Source organism: Salvelinus fontinalis, unplaced genomic scaffold (genome assembly GCF_029448725.1).
Source record: "Salvelinus fontinalis isolate EN_2023a unplaced genomic scaffold, ASM2944872v1 scaffold_2027, whole genome shotgun sequence".
Classification (NCBI taxonomy): domain Eukaryota; kingdom Metazoa; phylum Chordata; class Actinopteri; order Salmoniformes; family Salmonidae; genus Salvelinus; species Salvelinus fontinalis.
The window spans coordinates 1-22213 of NW_026602236.1; the positions used below are offsets into that span (position 1 = coordinate 1).

The 22213-nt window shown below is 42.5% G+C and overlaps 1 protein-coding gene and 1 long non-coding RNA gene across 5 annotated transcripts; one reads left to right on the forward strand and one right to left on the reverse strand.

Moving 5' to 3' along the window:
- Positions 1-366: 366 nt before the first annotated feature.
- Positions 367-8355, reverse strand: LOC129850440 (uncharacterized). Of its 4 annotated transcripts, XR_008758792.1 has the most exons (6): positions 8080-8355; positions 7382-7487; positions 6943-6983; positions 6326-6443; positions 5428-5546; positions 367-5277 (listed from the first exon to the last, which is right to left on the reverse strand). It is a non-coding gene; the product is annotated as an uncharacterized LOC129850440 (long non-coding RNA). The 4 variants fall into 4 exon arrangements; XR_008758795.1 differs by lacking the exon at positions 6943-6983 and having other exon boundaries at positions 8080-8353; XR_008758794.1 differs by lacking the exon at positions 7382-7487 and having other exon boundaries at positions 8080-8346.
- A 6717-nt stretch (positions 8356-15072) lies between these two features.
- Positions 15073-22207, forward strand: LOC129850441 (uncharacterized; the record flags this gene model as incomplete). Its single annotated transcript, XM_055916852.1, has 9 exons — positions 15073-19898; positions 20291-20352; positions 20428-20502; positions 20635-20673; positions 20785-20859; positions 21172-21276; positions 21365-21499; positions 21682-21969; positions 22111-22207. Coding segments are annotated over exons 2-9 (868 nt in total), but the record flags the coding sequence as incomplete, so codon positions are not given.
- Between the last annotated feature and the right edge of the window lie 6 nt (positions 22208-22213).

Consider the following 22213-nt stretch of genomic DNA (forward strand, 5'->3'; position numbering starts at 1 on the left):
ATAAAACATGTCAGGGACAACACAATAAAGTCAACGAATTCCATTAACGTCCCTTAATGCTTGTTACTCAAAGTGCAAAAAAGAATTGGGCCAAGGAATGGTTTCTTTCCATTGATATCCTGTTGGCCTATCTATGTAAAACGTCCAACCAACCATCGATACAAGTCAATAGGATATATGCACATCACTTTCGTTATTCAGCTAGCTACAACCAGTGAGAAGGCAATACCACCAGTTAGGCTCCAAACAAGCCTTTTTCTTGCGATGTATTATGTGCAGTCATTAAGCTGGCACGTATTATGACATAATCAAGCATTAATTTACTTCATAAACTGTGTTCAGATTTGATTTAATCTGTACAATTTCCATTCAGGTTGTTGCAGGTAATCTTTGGCCTTTTGGTGCACAGCCTTCCCAACCTGTATAATATTTACAGGGTACCACATATACACTTCTGGAATGTGATCAAGAGGAAGATGGATGGTCACAAGCCATCAAACAAAGCCGAGCTGCTTGAATTTTGAGGCCAGGATGGCAAAATGCCACCCAACATCAATGTGAAAGACTGGTGGAGAGCATGCCAAGACGCATGAAAGCTGTGATTGAAAATCAGTGTTATTCCACCAAATATTGATTTCAGAACACTTCCTAAGTTAAAGTATTAGTATTATTCGAGGTCTGACAACACTGCATCTTTTTGTTATTTTGACCTGTTGTCATTAGCTGCAAATAAATGCTCTAAATGACAATATTTTTTATTTGGAATTTGGGAGAAATGTTGTCAGCAGTTTATAGAATAAAACAAAAATGTTCAGTTTACCCAAACACATACATATAAATAGTAAAACCAGAGAAACTGATCATTTTGCAGTGGTCTCTTAATTTTTTCCAGAGCTGTGTATATATACATATCCAAATAGATGGAAATATTTCCCTCAGAAAGCTATGGATCGTAATAATGAGAGAATCAAAAGAGCGTTAAGATGCCACCCTTATTTGGTAAATATAAAATGCACATTTGTTTTATCCTGTTTTTGTTATATTATCACCTTTTAAATTGAGTGATGTGTTGACGGATGAATCCAATGAGGGTTAACACCCCTGATTCTGTGATGTGGACATCCGGCAAGGTGCACAGAAGAACAAAGCCTGTAAGTCATTTCAAACTGAAATCAGTAACACATGCACATTAGTTATGCATTCTGCAATGAGCAAAGCAGTGTTGAATTCATTCTTTACTGTTTACAGCCAATCATCGTGAGCTGTGGGCAGAAGCAGACATCTAGGGACAGATGGAACATCAATCCAGAGCCTCTCAGCCAGGTCAGACATCTCTGCTGTTCCCATAGAGACAACAGATACTGTAAATCAAACTGTTGATTCATATGGCCATTTTGGTTGGCTTGGTTGAATTGACAATCATCCATTTGAGATGCTAAAGAATCCTATACAATGGAAGGTCTTTAGCCCCACGCCTAATGTTATGGGAGTTGCATTTATTGCATTTTCAGTTACCCATGTATTGCTCACTACTTGTACAACCATGTTGGATTGCCTATGTATTCTACATTTCCTTGAGGGTTAATGCCAGTGTATTCTATGGCTGCCATGAGTACATGCCTTTCTCTGTCTACTCAGTCTGGAAGGGTGACTCGGCTGATAGAGAGAAAAAATGATGACGTGATCTCATCCTCCAGTTCGGATGACTTTTCGATCTACACCTTCACTGGCTGTGAATCGGAGGTAAGAGTTGTACCCTACCGTCCATGTCTTTGTTGAGTGACATCACTGTGGAGAATGGTCTCTGACTAGTTGACTCTGATACACAGTGTGATGATCAGGATCATGAAAGGAGGACACCACCGCTGAAAGTTAAGGATGGAAAGGTGACAAAGTTTGAAGTGAGGGATATGGACGAGGATGATGACCTGTCTATACCCCCCCCCACACACACACATTTTTGAGTAACTCTTTCACTGAATGTGGAGAATGGACTATGACCAGCTAGCTCTCTGACACACATCTTGATGGTGGCAATGATGCCTCTACTGAGGACAGTCCAGAACCTCCAAAGGAACCACAAGGACCACTGAAGGACCATCGACTGGTAGGCATCTTTTAAATTTGTGTGTGTGTGTCACATCTCAATGGTTTTACCCTATGTCTGTTGAGATTATTGTGGCCAAGCCCAACATCCTCCTCCCTGCCTCTGTGAGTGCCCTGAAGAAGGTGTCACGCCAGATGGAGGTGGTCCCCACTGTCCGGCCCTGCAGGCAGCAGCTGGACAAGAAGACACAGTGGACCAACACCAACGAGGAGAGCCTGTGGAGGATCAAATAGAACCTGACCTCAATAGAACTCAACCTGGAGGAAGGCCTGGAGACGCACAATGACAATCAGGACATCAACCAAGAGAGGCAGAAGAAGAATGAGGGATGCTGTAGAAGATGAATTGCGAAGTGGATAGGGAGGAGGAAGGAGAGACTGACGGATGAAGACGTGGCTAGGGAGGTCAAGAGGATGGGCAAGGAGGTGAGGGCACTGATCCAAGTGATGAAGAGAACCTGCAGCGAAGGTGATCTTAAGGCAGTAGACCTGGACAGTTGGCTAATTGACTTGGGAGGTTGAAAGTGGCATTCAAGAAATGCACTGGAGATGGCTGAAATTATAGACAGCATGGAAGAAATGCAGACCAGTATAGCCGAGAACAGGCTCAAGTCTGAAAAACATAACAATGTCCAGAGCTTTGTAAGTTACTCCTACTTATTGAGTGTAGTCAGGTATCTGCAATGTGTATAGTTTAGTTATAAAGTATATCTACAGATTGTTTTTAACATAGCATTTTCCTGATTTTTTGACTTTACTTTCTGGTCCTACAAAGCCCAGGGAAGGTCTCTGGTCCTGTGTCTGGCCACTCTCCTCTTGTGACCTCAGCACTATAGAACTTCCCATACCGCCACATGCCTCGCTTGGCCCCTATCACCAACCTGAGCAAGACCGGCAGGAAGCAGCTCCAGGAAATGGCAGGAGTGGCCTACACAGGTGAGAGGAAATACAAGAAGGGAATATGTCCTTCTACGGTATAGTATAGCTCTAGATATAGTAGCTCAAGAGAAAACCCATAAGCTTACAAACTTTATCTCCTTGTCCAAAATATTCAGGAAGGGAAGGTCAATAAGAAAAAGGGCAAAGCCAAAAAACTTGTGAAGCAAGAGAAGGCCAGTAAGATGCAACAGATGGAAAATGATGGAGAAAGTAAAGACAAGAAAGAGGAAAAGAAGAGTCTGAGGAAGAGGTGAGGAAATAGAGAGAGAATTAGAACATAACCAGGGAATACTAAACTGGAGAATTAGAGAAATTGAATGAGGTAGCAGAGAAAGAGCAGCTATCTGATGTGTACATGGATATATTGTACTTTTCATAATAAAATGTATGTTAATTGTCAAAACAATTTCGTTATCGGTTTTACATTCCCTCTCCCAGTCGCAGCTTGAAGTTTGTCATGAATATTGCCCTGCAGGCAGAACTGCGCAATTTCCTCAAGATATGGCAGCTGCTAAGTCAAAACTGTCTATATTGTAAATATTTGTGGAAAATAATTGTGTTTTATGGTCTTAATTTAAGGTAAGGATTAGCAGTGTGGTTAAGGTTAGGTTTCAAATCAGATATTATTACTTTATGCCTGTGCCAGCTTGTGACCACTTTGCAGAACTGCCGCCAGGGCAAGATTCATGACAATAAATGCCAAACTGCATCCCAGTCATCCTCTCCCTATCTTTACAAGGCTGCAGAACATGCAAGGATTGTCTCATAACCCGCAGTCCCCAGGCGGGTGGGTTGCAGACAGGTTCAATAAAGTGACAACAATAGGCTACATAACAAAATCCATAAATGTATAATTATTGTGAAATTTACACTAAGTGTACAAAACATTAAAGGACACCTGCTATTTCCATGACAGACTGACCAGGTGAATCCAAGTGAAAGCTATGATCCCTTATTGATGTCACTTGTAGATGAAGGGGACAGGGCAGGTTAAAGAATGATTTTTAAGCCTGGAGACATGGATAGTGTGTGTGCCATTCAGAGGGTGAACGGGCAAGACAAAAGATTTAAGTGCCTTTGAACGGAGTATGGTAGTAGGTGCCAGGCACATCGGTTTGTGTCAAGAACTGCAACACTGATGGGTTTTTCACGCTCATGTTCCACCAACCAAAGGACATCCAGCCAACTTGACAACTGTGGGAAGCATTGGCATCAACATGGGCCTGCATCCCTGTGGAACACTTTCAACACCTTGTAGAATCCATGCCCTGATAAATTGAGGCTGTTCTGAGGACAAAAGGGGGTGGATGGGCTAACTAAATATTAGGAAGGTGTCCTTATTATTTTGTACACTCAGTGTATAACCTATAGGCTACACTGCGCAGCTAGGTAAAGGTACTATCTTTACCAGCATCATAAAAGCTGATATTATTTCATGGGCCTATTGCAACGAAGAATGGCCACTAGAATATTGCCAGTTCATATTCATAACTAAAAGTTCACCTAATTTTACCTTCTGTTATAAAGACCATATTCAAATTAATAAAAACAAAAATAAAAAACGAAAATAAATAAAAACCCTCCCCTAACCAGGATGACGCTGGGACAATTGTGCACCAATCCATGGGTCTCCAGGTCGCAGCAGGCTGCGACAGAGCCTGGACTTGAACCAGGATCCATCCCACAGCTAGCATTGAATTGGAAGTTTCAGACAAAAATAAAATTGCTAAGAATTGTGTAGTCTTTTTATCTATTGGTAACAGGGTTGACGTGTTATTTTTATTTTATTTCACCTTTATTTAACCAGGTAGGCTAGTTGAGAACAAGTTCTCATTTTCTCATTTGCTCGACACACTAAGTTTTCCACCACAAAACAAAAAAACACAAAAAAGAACAGAACTAGCTCACAAGCTCAACTAGGACCTGCATTTTAGAGCTATGTCTAAAAAGCTTTTTGTCTTTTACAACACTCCCATTCACCTGTGTGAACTTCAGCTTCGTGGCATGCTAGCCTTTTACTGGCTGCGGAGAGCCTTGTATGTTTGCATTTTGTTGAGCACTAGGTTTTTATGTCTTTACAAGTTCTTTTTTTGAGAGCTGGCTCTGACCCATAACAGGCAACCCTCTTTGCCGGGAACCTTCTTTAGCACTACATTTTCCCAAATGCTTCCAAACTGATGCTCTCTCACAGCTGCTCTTAGGCCTCTTGGGTTGAGAAGTCATTCTCCAAACCTAATCGCAAACAAAGGAAAGATTAAAACACATGATGGTCCAACACAATAGGGGAGGGGGGCATAGGGAAGGTAAGGGAGAGGAGATAAAAAGAAAAGACTTCCTCCGTGTCAGGTAAGCAGTCTCAAAGTGTACCCTCACCAAACTTACCGGACTGAGTGAGTTCTGAACATCTCTCGCTGTCCTCTGATCCTGCGTCCAAGTCTTCTTGGGTCTCTTTCTGGTGTCTGTCTTGACTCTTTAGTGCGTTTTTTCAGTTCTTTCCCAGGCTTGAATGAAAAACACAAAAAGATGGAACATACATAAGAGTAACAACAAATCCACATATTAGCAAGCAACGACATTACATTTTTGTTCAGATATCACTCAGCCTGGTAAGTTTGACGGTAGACTGCGGCTGATCCCTTGCTTTACGAAAGCAGCCGGTGTCTACCGTCACAAATTTACCAGGCCGAGTGAGTTCTGAACACCTGTCACTCGAGCTTTCGCTGTCAGGTTCATATTCACTGATGCAGCCGGTGCCACTCAGCTGGTGTTTTGTATCATATTTGTATAACGGCTGATGAATCTATGATTTTTTTTTATCAGTGTAACTTCCGGATAGTTGCTGATTGAAAATACAATCTACATAAGACATTCTAAATCAGCAGGTTTTGCATTGGTGGAGTTGTGGCTTGCTTGGTGACATCCCCAGGTGGTCTAAGATAATAGACCAATAACAAAGAGTTTGAGATCTCTCTGCCAATAACAGCTAATTGAGGCTACATTTCCCTCCCATTAGTGGATCGATTCATGTTTAACCATGTTTTGAGGCTATATAGTGTTTGTTTACATTTTGTTTACCCACATTGAAGTAAAACATGCTTATGTGTTGAGTTCTGATGGGGTACAACAGTTGAACTAAGCTCATGAGGCATTATAAGTTATATTCTTCAAGAATCAATGGTTATATATCATTAAATTGCATGTCCAAAAATTGATTTTGCAACTGCCGATTGCCAATTTAAAATGCAGGAAATGGGGGGGGGGTTGACGGTTGGCTACATACCTTGGCACGAGAGATTCCTGCTTTTATCCATGTTCTTGTAGCGGGTTTCTTATGTACCACAGGAGAACCAAGAAATGAAGAGCGACACCACGGCTGTCTTTTAGGCTTTTATGTTGATCTGCAATAGTATTGTGAAAAGACAGGAACACATCAGTCTCCAATGCATCATCTGACAAGTTGTTCTACACAGGAGCATGAAGAAAGGCAAAACACATATCCTGTCTCACATCCCCAATACATTGCTAGGTGCTTTCAGTGTTGACAGTACCAAAATACAACAACTCATGTACAAAAAACACTGCAACATAAACAAGTTACAACGTGAAATCGCCTATATTCCATTCAGACATTAGAGGACCAAACTACATCTCCCATAATGCACCACCAACACCAGTCGGCAGCTTAGCTAACCGTCTGCATCACAGAAAGGCATGCTAGCTAGCAACAGCAGCACTTTTAGCACTCTGTAAACTACATTAATAACAACAATAAAACTCTGAGTGACATGTTTCAATAGCCTCACACCCCCTTATAACAATATCTACAGCATTAACCTTTGGATGTTTTATTTATTTCACGTTATGGAGTTCTACAAAGGAGTAATCTACAACACATACTTTTCTCTCTCCGTGTTTTCTCGGACCGAGGAGAGCGGGAGCTACGGGTAGTACCAGGGTGTTAGTAGGTGACAAGCACACGGATGAAATAAAATACATTTAATGAAATAAAACCCGAAGATGTTGACATCATTCAGCTCCTGTAGCTGCCTACCTAACATCAACAGGCAGCACCAGTAGCGTAACAATTAAAAATAGACACCAAAAGTAAAGTTCCTTGCGATCATAGCGATCTGACTCCCCCCCTCTGTCTGAACTTGGAATATTCCTGTTCGCGGGCTTTGGCCACTGACCCTCAACCTGGTTGTTCTGTTCTGCGTTGTGTACTATTCTAATAATTGGAAGTTTGATGGAATAACCATTTTAACTCTACTACATTCTGACGAGAACAATTTTAAAATAGACATGTCTTTAATAAATGTATAGTATGACAGATTACCTATGGCAGCAACAACTGTCTCTCCCAATCAAACCTTCCCTTCTAGCACCGCACTGTCTCTGCCAATCAAACCTTCCCTTCTAGCACCGCACTGTCTCTGCCAGTCCTGCGGCAAACAAAACATATTTTCACAAAATAAAGAAATGTATTTGGACCATCCGGATATCCATATTTGAATAGTGAAATATTCCAAATGCCTATCCCTAGCTGCCATTTCAAAATATAATCACCTCTAAACAAAATGTCTCACATTGTGACTTGCGCAAATAACTCGTCCTGCCACAGGAAAGCTAACGTTGCCGAGCTAGGACCACATTTGCAATACAATTCAGCTAGCTACCAGTAGCTAGTTTAACATTACTCGTATGGAATTTAACATTATGCACAACACAAAATTCTTTCATATGAGAACATCTAAAACATCATAGCAAATATAAGCAATGCAATAATAATCAATTCCGGGATGTATAAATGTCTACTCCAGCAACCTTTAGCAGCTAGCCGGCTAATTAACCTATCAGTATAGCCAGGAAAAATGCTGCTAGCTAGCTAACATAATGCTTCACCATAGCTAATACTTTTCCATGCATCGACGAAATGTAGCCCGCTACAACTACATTGGCCGAGTTATTGTTGAATAATAACGAAGCTTGGTAAATTAATTTAAAATAATATACTAGTAACTTCAAAATACTTACAGCTGAAATGCACTGCTGTTTTCTTTGTGAGCATGGTGAGCTGGAGAAAGCCGCATCCACATGTAGAGTTGTGGGGGATGGGACAAGTTCCCCAAATAGACCCTGCCTTTGGATCAGGTTTGAATTCCCCCCGCTAGTGGTCCTTGTTGGGTTTGGGGAGGGGAAGCTGATCCTAGATCTGTATCTAGGGGAAACTTCGCCCCAGCACATGCAAAGAGAGATGGGGGGAAGGGGAGGAGAGAGAGCGTCCCTCTCAGGATTGACAGATCATATACAAGCTCTACCAGTAAGAAATGAGTTTCAGAATATATTACCTTTAGCAGATCTAATGTCTTCATTTGCTCCATTTCATTAGTCTTGTTGATTGATTGCTGATATATAGTTTCACAGAAAAGATGGTGTTGATGAAGAGCATCCATCCCGTTTGTAATACACCCTGCATACCACTGCTGGCTTGCTTCTGAAGCTAAGCAGGGTTGGTCCTGGTCAGTCCCTGGATGGGAGACCAGATGCTGCTGGAAGTGGTGTTGGAGGGCCAGTAGGAGGCACTCTTCCTCTGGTCTAAAAAAAATAATATCCCAATGCCCCAGGGCAGTGATTGGGGACACTGACCTGTGTAGGGTGCCGTCTTTCGGGTGGGACGTTAAACGGGTGTCCTGACTCTCTGAGGTCGTTAAAGATCCCATGGCACTTATCGTAAGAGTAGGGGTGTTAACCCCGGTGTCCTGGCTAAATTCCCAATCTGGCCCTCAAACCATCATGGTCACCTAATAATCCCCAGTTTACAATTGGCTCATTCATCCCCCTCCTCTCCCCTGTAACTATTCCCCAGGTCGTTGCTGCAAATGAGAACGTGTTCTCAGTCAACTTACCTGGTAAAATAAAATAAATAAATAAAAATAGACATATAGTTCATACTGATGGTCCTACCCATCACCCACTTCACTCCATTAACCCTAAACTTGCTGCTCACATGGTGGTTTGTCTAAATGTATTTGACTTTAGTTTAGGTAAGGTTAAGAAGGTAAAGATTGTGTTTGGCTGTGTCGGGAGCACTAGTGGCAATGCTGCCTCACCCAGATCACACATTGCCCTATATAAGTATATATTGTAGCAAGCTTAACCCAACACTTACCACCTTCTGATCTCTTGGGGTAATGGATAAAGTGTTGGCTTGCTAGTGTAACGGATGTGAAATGGCTAGCTAGTTAGCGGGTACGCGCTAGTAGCATTTCAATCAGTTACGTCACTTGCTCTGAGACTTTAAGTAGGGTTGCCCCTTGCTCTGCAAGAGCCGCGGCTTTTGTGGAGCGATGGGTAACGACGCTTCGTGGTTGACTGTTGTTGATGTGTGCAGAGGGTCCCTGGTTCGCGCCCGTGTCGGGGCGAGGGGACGACGTAAAGTTACAACTGTTACACTAGTCACTGGACCGGGGTTCCAGTCCCAGTTGGAGCTACCCCCAAATTTGTTACATTGGTATCAGAAGTAGGATAGTGCCTGTGAAGCCATCAAAGATGTGTACACATGAGAGACTTGCTATAAAGAAGTGTGGGGGCATGCTCTCCCCAATGAAGCAGGTAATGTAGCAACCTTAATCCAACACCGAGCGACCTCAACGAAAGGTTTGGACATCTTGGCGTAGCACTTAAGGTGTTGGCTTGACAGTTGATGGACCCAGGTTCAAAACCTGTTTGGGGCGAACGCCTGAATTCACTAAAATATATTTGTTTGCCTACGGGCAGGGAGACCTGGGTTTGAGACAAAAGGGGCATTACACCATTGCTGTTTGCAAAAAAAACACTACATTGGTGGTAGTGGAATTGTGCTTTGGGAGAGGTGTGCATATTTCATGGGCAGGATCTGTACCCGGGCCTCCCATGGGAAAAACCAGTGGCTTGACCATTAGACCAACATGTAATGCCCTCCTGAGCGGAGGGTGACACTGATATTAAACTTACAGGCAGGACTACCTCATTACCAGATCATGACACACGCACATGGGATAGTGTAAAGGGAACTTTGCCTAGGACGCCCATGCCAGGTCGCAGTTGTAAATGAGAACTTGTTGTCAACCAGCCTACCTGGTTAAAAAAATTACAAAGTTAGGTGGAAGATAGAGAATTAGTCCAGTAACTGAAAGGTCACTGGTTTGAGTCCTGAGGCAGGCAACAAAATGTGGAATTTGATCTGAACTGGCAGATCTGTGACCAAACCCTTAAGAAAAACAATTTCCTTTTGTTCCCCGTAACATGGACTTAAAGTTGTACTGGCGCCAGAGAGGATGGCTGACGTTTTATTGGCTCTTAACCAACCATGCTATTTTGTTAGTTTTTTCGCATTGTTTGAAATTTATTCTGTACATAATGTTGCTGCTACCGTCTCTTATGACCGAAAAGAGCTTCTGGACATCAGAACAGCTGTAACGATTGTCTAGCTCTTCCTCGGACGAGGAGAGGAGAGAGGGATCGGAAGACCAATGTGCAGCGAGGTATGATGACATAATGATTTATTAGACAAGACGAACACTGACACGAAATACACTTGATAATTCTACAAAACAACAAACGACGTAGACGCACCTGAACATATGAACTTACATGACACGAAGAACAGACTACATAAACCGAACAAACGAACAAACAAACCGAAAACAGTCCCGTGTGGCGCAACGTACATAGACACAGACACAGGAGACAACCACCCACAACAAACAATGTGAAACAACCTACCTTAATATGGCTCTCAATCAGAGGAAACGCCAAACACCTGCCTCTAATTGAGAGCCATACCAGGCAACCCATTAACCCAACATAGAAAACACATAACATAAACTACCCACCCAAACTCACGCCCTGACCAATTAAACACATACCAAACAACAGAAAACAGGTCAGGAACGTAACAACAGCGATTACCCACCTTGAATTGGACAAAGAATTTTTCTGTAATGAGTCAGACGAGAGGGATTTACTCCAGACACCTGAACAGGCCTTCATCCTTGTCATTCATAGGAAACAAATATGTAGATTTCGCAGAAGGAGATCGGGGTGCCTTGTGAGGATCAGGCGACGAATGGCTAATCTGCCTTTTCCATCCGTACTGTTAGCCAACGTACAATAGCTGGAAAATAAATGGGACGAACTAAAAGCACATATATCCTACCAACGGGACCTTAAAAACTGTAATATCTTATGCTTCACAGAGTCGTGGCTGAACGACGTCATTAATAACATACAGCTGGCGGGTTATACACTATCGGCAGGATAGAACAGCATCTGGTGCACGATATCCAAGGAAGTCTCAAGGTTTTGCTCGCCTGAGCATCTCATGATAAGCTGCAGACCACACTATCTACCTAGAAAGTTTTCATCTATATTTTTCATAGCTGTCTACACACCACCACAGACCGATGCTGGCACTAAGACCGCACTCAATGAGCTGAATACCGCCATAAGCAAACAGGAAAACGCTCATCCAGAGGCAGCGCTCCTAGTGGCCGGGGACATTAATGGAGGGAAACTTAAATCAGTTTGACCTAATTTCAACCAGCATGTTAAATGTGCAACCAGAGGGGGGAAAAAACGAACTCTAGACCACCTTTACTCCCCACACAGAGATGCGTACAAAGCTCTCCCTCGCCCTCCATTTGTCAAATCTGACCATAATTCTATCCTCCTGATTCCTGCTTACAAGACAAAATGAAAGCAGGAAGCATCAGTGACTCAGTCTATAAAAAAGTGGTCAGATGAAGCAGATGCTAAACTACAGAACTGTTTTGCTTGCACAGACTGGAATATGTTCCTGGGATTCTTCCGATGGCATTGAGGAGTACACCACATCAATCACTGGCTTCATCAATACGTGGATCAATGATGTCGTCCCCACAGTGACTATACGTATATACCCCAACCAGAAGCCATGGATTACAAGCAAAATCCGCACAGAGCTAAAGGGTAGAGCTTCCGCTTTCAAGGAGCGGGACTCTAACACGGAAGCTTATAAGAAATCCCGCTATGCCCTCCGATGAACCATCAAACAGGCAAAGTGTCAATACAGGAGTAAGATCGAATCATACTACACCGGCTCCGTCGCTCGTCGGATGTGGCAGGGCTTGCAAACTATTACAGACTACAAAGGGAAGCACAACCGAGAGCTGCCCAGTGACACGAGCCTACCAGATGAGCTAAATAACTTCTATGCTCGCTTCAAGGCAAGTAACACTGAAACATGCATGAGAGCATCAGCTGTTCCGGATGACTGTGTGATCATGCTCTCCGCAGCCGATGTAAGACCTTTAAACAGGTCAACATTCATAAGGCCGCAGGGCCAGATAGATTACCAGGCCGTGTACTCCGAGCATGCTCTGACCAACTGGCAATCGTCTTCACTGACATTTTCAACCTCTCCCTGTCGGAGTCTGTAATACCAACATGTTTCAAGCAGACCACCATAGTACCTGTGCCCAAGAACACTAAGGTAACCTGCCTAAATGACTACCGACCCGTAGCACTCACATCTGTAGCCATGAAGTGCTTTGAAAGGCTGGCCATGGCTCACAACACCATTATCCCAGAAACCCTAGACCCACTTCAATTTGCATACCGCCCCAACAGATCCACAGATGATGCAATCTCTATTGCACTCCACACTGCCCTTTCACACATGGACAAAATAAGCACCTATGTGAGTCTGCTATTCATTGACTACATCTCAGCGTTTAACACCATAGTACCCTAAAACCTCATCACTAAGCTAAGGACCCTGGGACTAAACACCTCCCTCTGCAACTGGATCCTGGACCTCCTGACGGGCCGCCCCCAGGTGGTAAGGGTAGGTAACAACACATCCGCCACGCTGATCCTCAACACGGGGGCACCTCTAGGGTCCTCGATCCTCAAAAAATTCTACAGCTTCACCATCGAGAGCATCCTGACTGGTTGAATCACTGCCTGGTATGGCAACTGCTCAGACTTTGACTGCAAGGCCCTAATGAGGGTAGTGAGTATGTCCTAGTACATCACCGGGGCCAAGCTTCCTGCCATCCAGGACCACTACACCAGGTGATGTCAGAATAAGGCCCTAAAAATTGTCAAAGACTCAAGCCACCCTAGTCATAGAATGTTCTCTCTGCTACCGCACGGCAAGCGGTACCGGAGCACCAAGTCTAGGTCTAAAATAATTATTTTTTACTTGACACTTATTTTTCTTAAACTGCATTGTTGGTTAAGGGCTTGTAAATAAGCATTTCACTGTGTATTGACCACGTAGCTGATCTTCATAAAGTCCTCCGAGGGCTCCCAGGTAATCAGCCTGGACTTGGGGACAGTGCTGTCACTGCAGACCAACAGAATACCACAAACACATTTTGCATACAAGGGTATGGTGTAATGTGAACATACCGGTACACTGTTTGTCTTCAAAGCAGCACATCACACATCAATGTTGTGTCACGCCCTGGCCTTAGTTATCTTTGTTCTCTTTATTATTTTGGTTAGGTCAGGGTGTGAAAAGGGTGGTTTGTGTGTTTTTGTCTCGTCTAGGGTGTTTGTACTGTCTAGGTTTTTTTTGTAGAGTTATGGGGTTGTGTTCATTATAGGTGTTTATGTAAGTCTATGGTTGCCTAGAGTGGTTCTCAATTAGAGGCAGGTGTTTATCGTTGTCTCTGATTGGGAACCATATTTAGGCAGCCATGTTCTTTGGGTATTTTGTGGGTGATTGTTTCCTGTGTCAGTGTGCCACATGGGACTGTTTCGGTTTGTTCACGTTTTTGTATTTGTGTTCAGTTTTCTATATTAAAACATGGACACCTACCACGCTGCGTATTGGTCTGATCCTTGCTACACCTCTTCAAAGGAAGAAGAGGAAGACAGCCGTGACATGTTGCTTCAATTACATTCACTTTAATAATAATTCACGTTGGTGAGTAACAGGGACCTACACTGGGTGTCTGTCATGTCGTCTGTGTCTGACATTGGCCATCCTATGTGCCAGGAAGGTAGGGTTGGACTTGACCTGCGTCACCATACTCTGGGAATCCTGTAATGAGTAGATCAAAAACAGCTTTAAAACACTAACGTTTCTTTGGGACAGAAATTAGGTAAATGCTTTGTTTTGAATAATGAAATTGTCATGTCTGCCCCCGCTCCCCCTCTCTGGAGCACGAGGTCTCCAGGCTGCTCATCATTACACACATCTGTCACCATCGTTACACGAATCAGCGCTTCATCGGACTCACCTGGACTCCATCACGTCATTGATTGCCTCCCCTATATCTGTCACTTCCTCAGTTTCATTCCTGTGTCTGCATTGATAATGTTTTGTTTCTCTTGTCCAGACTCTGTTCTTCTTTAGTTTCATGTCTATTTATTAGTAAATCCTCACCCAGTACTTGCTGCCCCTCTCCCAGCATCTGTGGTTACAGAACCATTACAGAAATGGAGATTCAGTAAAAACCCACCCCTTCTACACTGATTCTGACTGCTATATCAATTGGGGTGAAAATCCTGCAGTTCAGTCTGCCCGCTCCAGAGCCATGATCTCTGTGTGGTATTGTCTCTCCAGTGGAGTCTGGCATACTGACTCACTCTGGAATAAAACCACTTCATCTTGCGTGCGCACACACACACACACACACACAACTTACTATGCAACATCAAACTATCCTAAACAGTGAAGTCTTATTTGTTATAAGGACACTGGTAGAGGACCTATCTGACTGAACAGCTTCTCATGCCTGCCTACCACTAACTCCTCCTCACCATCTCCGGCTGAAAACAAAACCAAGATGTTTTGGTCCATATCTAGCCACCACGAAAATAACATCTACTCAACTAAGAAGCATCTAACATCTTTCTGTTTCAAACCAGTGTTAATACCTGATTGAGCCTGTGAGTTGAGGGTGTCCAGCTCAATACCTCCCCTCTCCTGTTGAGTCAAAACCTGCTGCTGAAGGTGTTGAGAGAGGGCTGCTGTGAAGGTGACTCTCTGAATACGGATCCTGTAAACACCACGCACAGATAGGAGAAGACTTTTGTAGGATGGCCTGTTGTCAAGAAGGGCAGCAAAGAAGCCACTTCTCTCCAGGAAAAACATCAGGGACAGACTGATATTCTGCAAAAGGTACAGGGATTGGACTGCTGAGGACGGGGGTAAAGTCATTTTCTCTGATGAATCCTTTTCCAGATTGTTTGGGGCATCCGGAAAAAAGCTTGTCCGGAGAAGACAAGGTGAGCGCTACCATCAGTCCTGTGTCATGCCAACAGTAAAGCATCCTGAGACTATTCATGTGGGGTTGCTTCTCAGCCAAGCTAGTGGGCTCACTCACAATTTTGCCTTAGAAAAACAGCCATGAATAAAGAATGGTACCAACACATCCTCCGAGAGCAACTTCTCCCAACCACCCAGGAACAGTTTGGTGACAAACAATGCCTTTTCCAGCATGATGGAGCACCTTGCCATGAGGCAAAAGTGATGACTGAGTGGCTCGGGGAACAAAACATCAATATTTTGGGTCCATGGCCAGGAAACTCCCCAGACCTTAATCCCATTGAGAACTTGTGGTCAATCCTCAAGATGCAGGTGGACAAACAAAACCCCACAATTTCTGACAAACTCCAAGCATTGATTATGCAAGAATGGGCTGCCATCAGTCAGGATGTGGCCCAGAAGTTAATTGACAGCATGCCAGGGCGGATTTCAGAGGTCTTGAAAAAGAAGGGTCAACACTGAAAATATTGACTCTGCATCAACTTCATGTAATTGTCAAAAAAAGCCTTTGACACTTATGAAATGCTTGTTAAATGCTTGAATTATACTTCAGTATTCCATAGTAACATCTGACAAAAATATCTAAAGACACTGAAGCAGCAAACTTTGTGGAAATTAATAATTGTGTCATTCTCAAAACTTTTGGCCACGACTGTACATTTATAGACTTCCAATATAGAATGCTTTCAATGCCTTACATTTGAAATTAGTTAATATACAAGATAAAACATCTTCTGGGGATATTCACAGCATGATACATGTCCTGACGAAATATTTAATTTCATAATCACCTCTGTTTTTGCCTAGTTTCACTTACAATAGTACTTTCGAGTGTACAATTAGCCCCATGATTCAATTTGCGATGGTGATCCGCTAAGCAAAGTCAGCCAAAACTTAAAACCAACATTAATATGGAAAATTCAACATACAAGTTTAAGTAGAAACAAATGTAAATTAAAAAAACTCCTATTCCACAAAATGGGAGAATTAAACAATATTTATCTTTTTGAGAATATGGGAATGGTCCGTGGACACTTAAGGGACAGTCATGTCGAGTGTGTTTCATTTGGTGATCTCATGAAGGACAGGAAACACACATAACTGTATCTCTTAGTGTACATTTCCCAGCTGTCAGTTTTACATCTGACTGTTGTATAAGATGAATGAATAAGTATAAAAATACTTTTGAAAAGCTAACAATGAGATTTAGTCTTCTAAATCAGAATTGGTTGTTTTATGGTAACTTATGCACAGTCAGTAGCCACGTCCAGTTGAGCACAAACATGATGAGACAGCCCCTTTTCTACCGAAGTATAAAATCCCCCGTGACGCAATTCACACCAGACCACGGTGTAAGCTAAGGTTGCAAATGGTAGCGTTGGTTACACGGCTAAAAATGGTTAAACTCTAAAACATTGCCACAGAAGGAGCAGATCTCATACGAGGCCTTTTCAGTCTGCAGCTGGAAATGTATGTAGCCTAGGACAAAGAATACCGACAACCGCCGAAACATCTATTCTATATGACGACATGGGTATGCCTGACGTATCCACAAGGGACGCAACCAGAGACTTTTCTGTCGACTCCCTCCAGCATATAAACCGGCGACAACAGAGAGAGACAACAACATGTTAAGTAACCCATGTATGAACTAATTGTGATTGTGTTTTATGTAATTCTCTGATTAAGTTGGTAAATAAATAATTAAGACAATTTATATTTTGCTGATTCATGATTCTATGCTAAGGTTGGTGCAGATATCCAAGGGTTTGCAACATTCAGTAATGACACTGAAGAGGTAATAAAATTCATTAATAAGAGACTGTTTTGATAAGATATGAAAATATCTGGGGAGTTATATTTGGGAAATTGACACTCTATAAACAACAATTTTCCGTGTTGCCCCAACTTCCTCGTTAAAGTTACATGATTAGTTTAATTGCGTAATTAAACTACACATGGAGAATTGGTTTGATAATATACAGTCTTCACATTTTATGATAGTCAACAACACGAAAGCATATAACTTTCCCTGACATCACACGTATACATTGTAATTTTCGATTTACCTGATATAGTAGGATGGCTAACATTGGATGTCTGCGAAGGTGTTGTCTTCTAGCCAAGATATGAAATGCAATCATAATTGACTGTAGTGCATATAAGGCACACACAACAGTTCCATGATGACTGAAAACACAACCGTGGGATGAACAAGTGACACATTTCTGGGCGGTCCATTTAAAATGAAATAATTCTTCCCTCGCCCCTTGCCCTGCAAGTGTCAACTCATCAGACGTCATGATACGTCATCACTTTTCTGCTCTTTTGCACACCGGTATCTCTCACCAGTATCTCTTTTGCACACCAGTACTTGCACATCACAATCTGCTCATCTATCACTTCAGTTGTCACGTTCGTCGTCCTCCTCATCTGAGGATGAGTAGTAAGAAGGATCGGAGGACCAATGCGCAGCGTGATATGAATACATTGTTACTTTTATTAACGAATAACACTGAATAACCTTACAAAACAATAAATGGACAAACCAACAAAAATGCAACAGTCCCGTATGGTGACATAAAAAAAGACACAGAAACAGGAACAATCACCCACAACCCACAATACAAAACAGACTACCTAAATATGGTTCCCAATCAGAGACATCGACTAACACCTGCCTCTGATTGAGAACCATATCAGGCCAAACACATAGAAATAGACAAACTAGACTTACAACATAGACAGCCCACTCGGATAACACCCTGACCAAACAAAACATAGAAACATACAAAGCAAACTATGGTCAGGGCGTGACATCAGTGTTAATTTGCTAAATTTTAATTACTTCGCTACTATGGCCTATTTATTGCCTTACCTCCTCACGCCATTTGCACACACTGTATATAGACTTTCTTTTGTTTCTATTGTGTTATTGACTGTACGCCTGTTTATTCAAAGTTAAATCTAGAATTGGCTTACTATTTCGCAAAAAAGCATCCTTCACTCATGCTGCCAAACATACCCTTGTAAAATTGACCATCCTACCGATCCTCGACTTCGGCGATGTCATTTACAAAATAGCCTCCAATACCCTACTCAATAAATTGGATGCAGTCTATCACAGTGCCATCCGTTTTGTCACCAAAGCCCCATATACTACCCACCACTGCGACCTGTATGCTCTCGTTGACTGGCCCTCGCTTCATACTCGTCGCCAAACCCACTGGCTCCAGGTCATCTACAAGATCCTGCTAGGTAAAGTCCCCCCTTATCTCAGCTCGCTGGTCACCATAGCAGCACCCACCTGTAACACGCGCTCCAGCAGGTATATCTCTTTGGTCACCCCCAAAACCAATTCTTCCTTTGGCCGCCTCTCCTTCCAGTTCTCTGCTGCCAATGACTGGAACGAACTACAAAAATCTCTGAAACTGGAAACACTTATCTCCCTCACTAGCTTTAAGCACCAGCTGTCAGAGCAGCTCACAGATTACTGCACCTGTACATAGCCCATCTATAATTTAGCCCAAACAACTACCTCTCCCCCTACTGTATTTATTTATTTATTTTGCTCCTTTGCACCCCATTATTTCTATCTCTACTTTGCACATTCTTCCACTGCAAATCTACCATTCCAGTGTTTAACTTGGTATATTGTATTTACTTCGCCACCATGGCCTTTTTTTTGCCTTTACCTCCCTTATCTCACCTCATTTGCTCACATTGTATATAGACTTATTTTTCTACTGTATTATTGACTGTATGTTTGTTTTACTCCATGCGTAACTCTGTGTTGTTGTATGTGTCGAACTGCTTTGCTTTATCTTGGCCAGGTCGCAATTGTAAATGAGAACTTGTTTTCAACTTGCCTACCTGGTAAAATAAAGGTGAAATATATATATTTTTTAAATCCATGTGTAACTCTGTGTTGTTGTATGTGTCGAACTGCTTTGCTTTATCTTGGCCAGGTCACAGTTTTAAATGAGAACTTGTTCTCAACTAGCTTAACTGGTTAAATTAAGGTGAAAAACTTGTTGTTTTTTAAAATCAGAAGTGTCCACTTTATTTGAGGGCTGAGGGGAGAAGGTGTGTATTTTAAGTGTTTGGGAATGCAGCCCTAGTGTGTTGTATTGGGGTTATGCCACAGAGCATTATGGGGGTTCTATGTGGTGAGAAATTTAGTGACGTTGGATATAGATTAAAAGTGAAGAATGATGGTTGAGCATTTTTTTTATATTATTCAATTCAAATTCGTTTTTTCAAATTACAGGATAGCGAGGAGGTATATTACAAATAGTTTTCTTGGTTTTAGAACTTTATTTTTGTTTGTAGTTAGCAAGGCAAATTTAAATAAATTACACGAACTCCAGTAGCTAGCGTTACCAGCGCGAGTGTGCATTTATCTCCTCCAGAATGGTAGAATGGCCAAAGCTGTCGAAAATGTTGTGGATTTTTTGGGTTGAAGAACCATTTTCATTCTCTGGGGTACACGGAAAAGGTGCGAATTAAAAGCGAGGGTCGACCTCTGCTTGAGATCAGTTTCATGAAGAAGGTGAGGGCGTTCAATACTAACAGGTATCAAAAGTATAACTGGTTAAGCACATCACGTTCGTTATTGAGCTACAACCAGTGAGAAGATGATGCCACCAGTCCGGCTCCAAACAGGCCTTTTTCTTGTGACGTATTATGCGCAGTCATAAAGCTGTGACCTAAAATGACGTAACCATGCATTCATTCACTACATAAACTGTTCAGATTGATTTAATCTGTACAATAGTTTTCTTCACTCAGGTTGTTGCAGGTAATCTTTGGCCTTTTGGGGCACCTCCTTCCCAACATAAATATACATATATAGGGAATAGGGTGCCATTTGGGATGCCATCTTTGTGTGTGTGAGTCAGGATGTGTTTTGTGTCAATTAATTGATGGAAATGTTTCCCTCAGAAAGAAAGATGGATCGTAATGATGAGAGAATAAAAAGAGCTTTAAGACGCCGCCCTTATGTGGTAAATATAAAATATTTGTTTGTTTTGTCCTGTTTTTGTTATTATCACATTTTAAATTGAGTGTTGTGTTGACAGTTGAAACCAGTGAGGGTGAACAGCCCTGATTCCGTGTTGTGGCCAACCGGCAAGGTGCACAGAAGGCCAAAGCCTGTAAGTCATATCTGACCTGAAACAAAAACACATACACATTAGTTATGCATTCTGCATGTACAAACTGCAGTTATCAGAATTAAAGCAAATGCAGATATCCCTATCTATCCTCATTGAATGCTGTCTTGACAGTCTACTTCAGTGCAGACCCCTCAGATCCACAAAAGGCCTGTAAGTTACATTCAAATTCAACCACATAACAGTACTTATATTATTTATTGATACACAATTCAAGGCCAAAATGAGCAAAGCAATGTTGAATTCATTCTTTACTGTTAACAGCCAATCATTGTGAGCTATGGGCAGGACCAAACATCTGGGGATGGATGGAGCGTCAATCCAGAGCCTCTCAGCCAGGTCAGACATCTCTGCTGTTCCCATAGAGACACAACAGATAGATCAATCTGTTGATTCATATGGCCATTTTGGTTGGGTTGGTTGAATTGACAATCATCCATTTGAGATGCTAAAGAATCCTATACTATGGAAGGTCTTTAGCCCCACGCCTAATGTTATGGGAGTTGCATTTATTGCATTTTCAGTTACCCATGTATTGCTCAGTACTTGTTCAACCATGTTGGATTGCCTACGTATTCTACATTTCCTTGAGGGTTAATGCCAGTGTATTCTATGGCTGCCATGAGTACATGCCTTTCTCTGTCTACTCAGTCTGGAAGGGTGACTCGGCTGATAGAGAGAAAAAATGATGACGTGATCTCATCCTCCAGTTCTGATGACTTTTCCATCTACTCCTTCACTGACTGTGAATCGGAGGTAAGAGTTGTACCCTACCGTCCATGGCTTTGTTGAGTGACATCACTGTGAGGAGGATGGTCTCTGACTAGTTGACTCTGATACACAGTGTGATGATGAGGATCGTGAAAGGAGGACACCACCTCTGAAAGTTGAGAATGGAGAAGTGACAAAGCTTGACGTGAGGGACATGGACGAGGATGATGATCTGTCTCTCCACTCCTTCGATGAGTCAGACTTCCTGGTAAGTTCTGCATATATATATATTTTTTTATATATACATGGGGGATTGGAAATGATGCAGGTAATTACTTATTGAGTGTAGTCATGTATCTGCAATGTGTATAGAGTAGTTAGAAGGTATTTCTACAGATTGTGTTGAAGATAGCACTTTCCTATATGTTACTTTACTTTCTGGTCCGACAGAGCCCAGGGAAGGTCTCAGGTCCTGTATCTGTCAAGAATGGCCTCTCTCCTCTTGTGACCTCAGCACCCCGGACACTGGCTGAAGCCCTACGGGCCCTGCCCTCTGCTGTAGGCTCTCCCTACCCAGTAAATGTCCCAAGGCCTCTGACTCCTCTCAGCCCTGTCATTATCGCTCTGCCCCGAACAGAGAACTTCCCATACCGCCACAGCCCTCGCCTGGCTCCCATCACCAACCTGAGCGAGACCGGCAGGAAGCTGCTCCAGGAAATGGCTGGAGTGGCCCCACAGGTGAGAGGAAATACAAGAAGGGAATATTGGCCTTAAGTCCTTCTATAGTATAGCATAAGTCCTTCTATAGTATAGTATAGCTCAAGAGAAGAGAAAACCCATAAGCTTACATTACTTTATCTCCTTGTCCAAAATATTCAGGAAGGGAAGGTCAATAAGAAAAAGAAGGGCAAGGCCAAAAAAGTAGTAAAACAAGAGAAGGCCAGTAAGATACAACTGATGGGAAATGTTGGAGAAAGTAAGG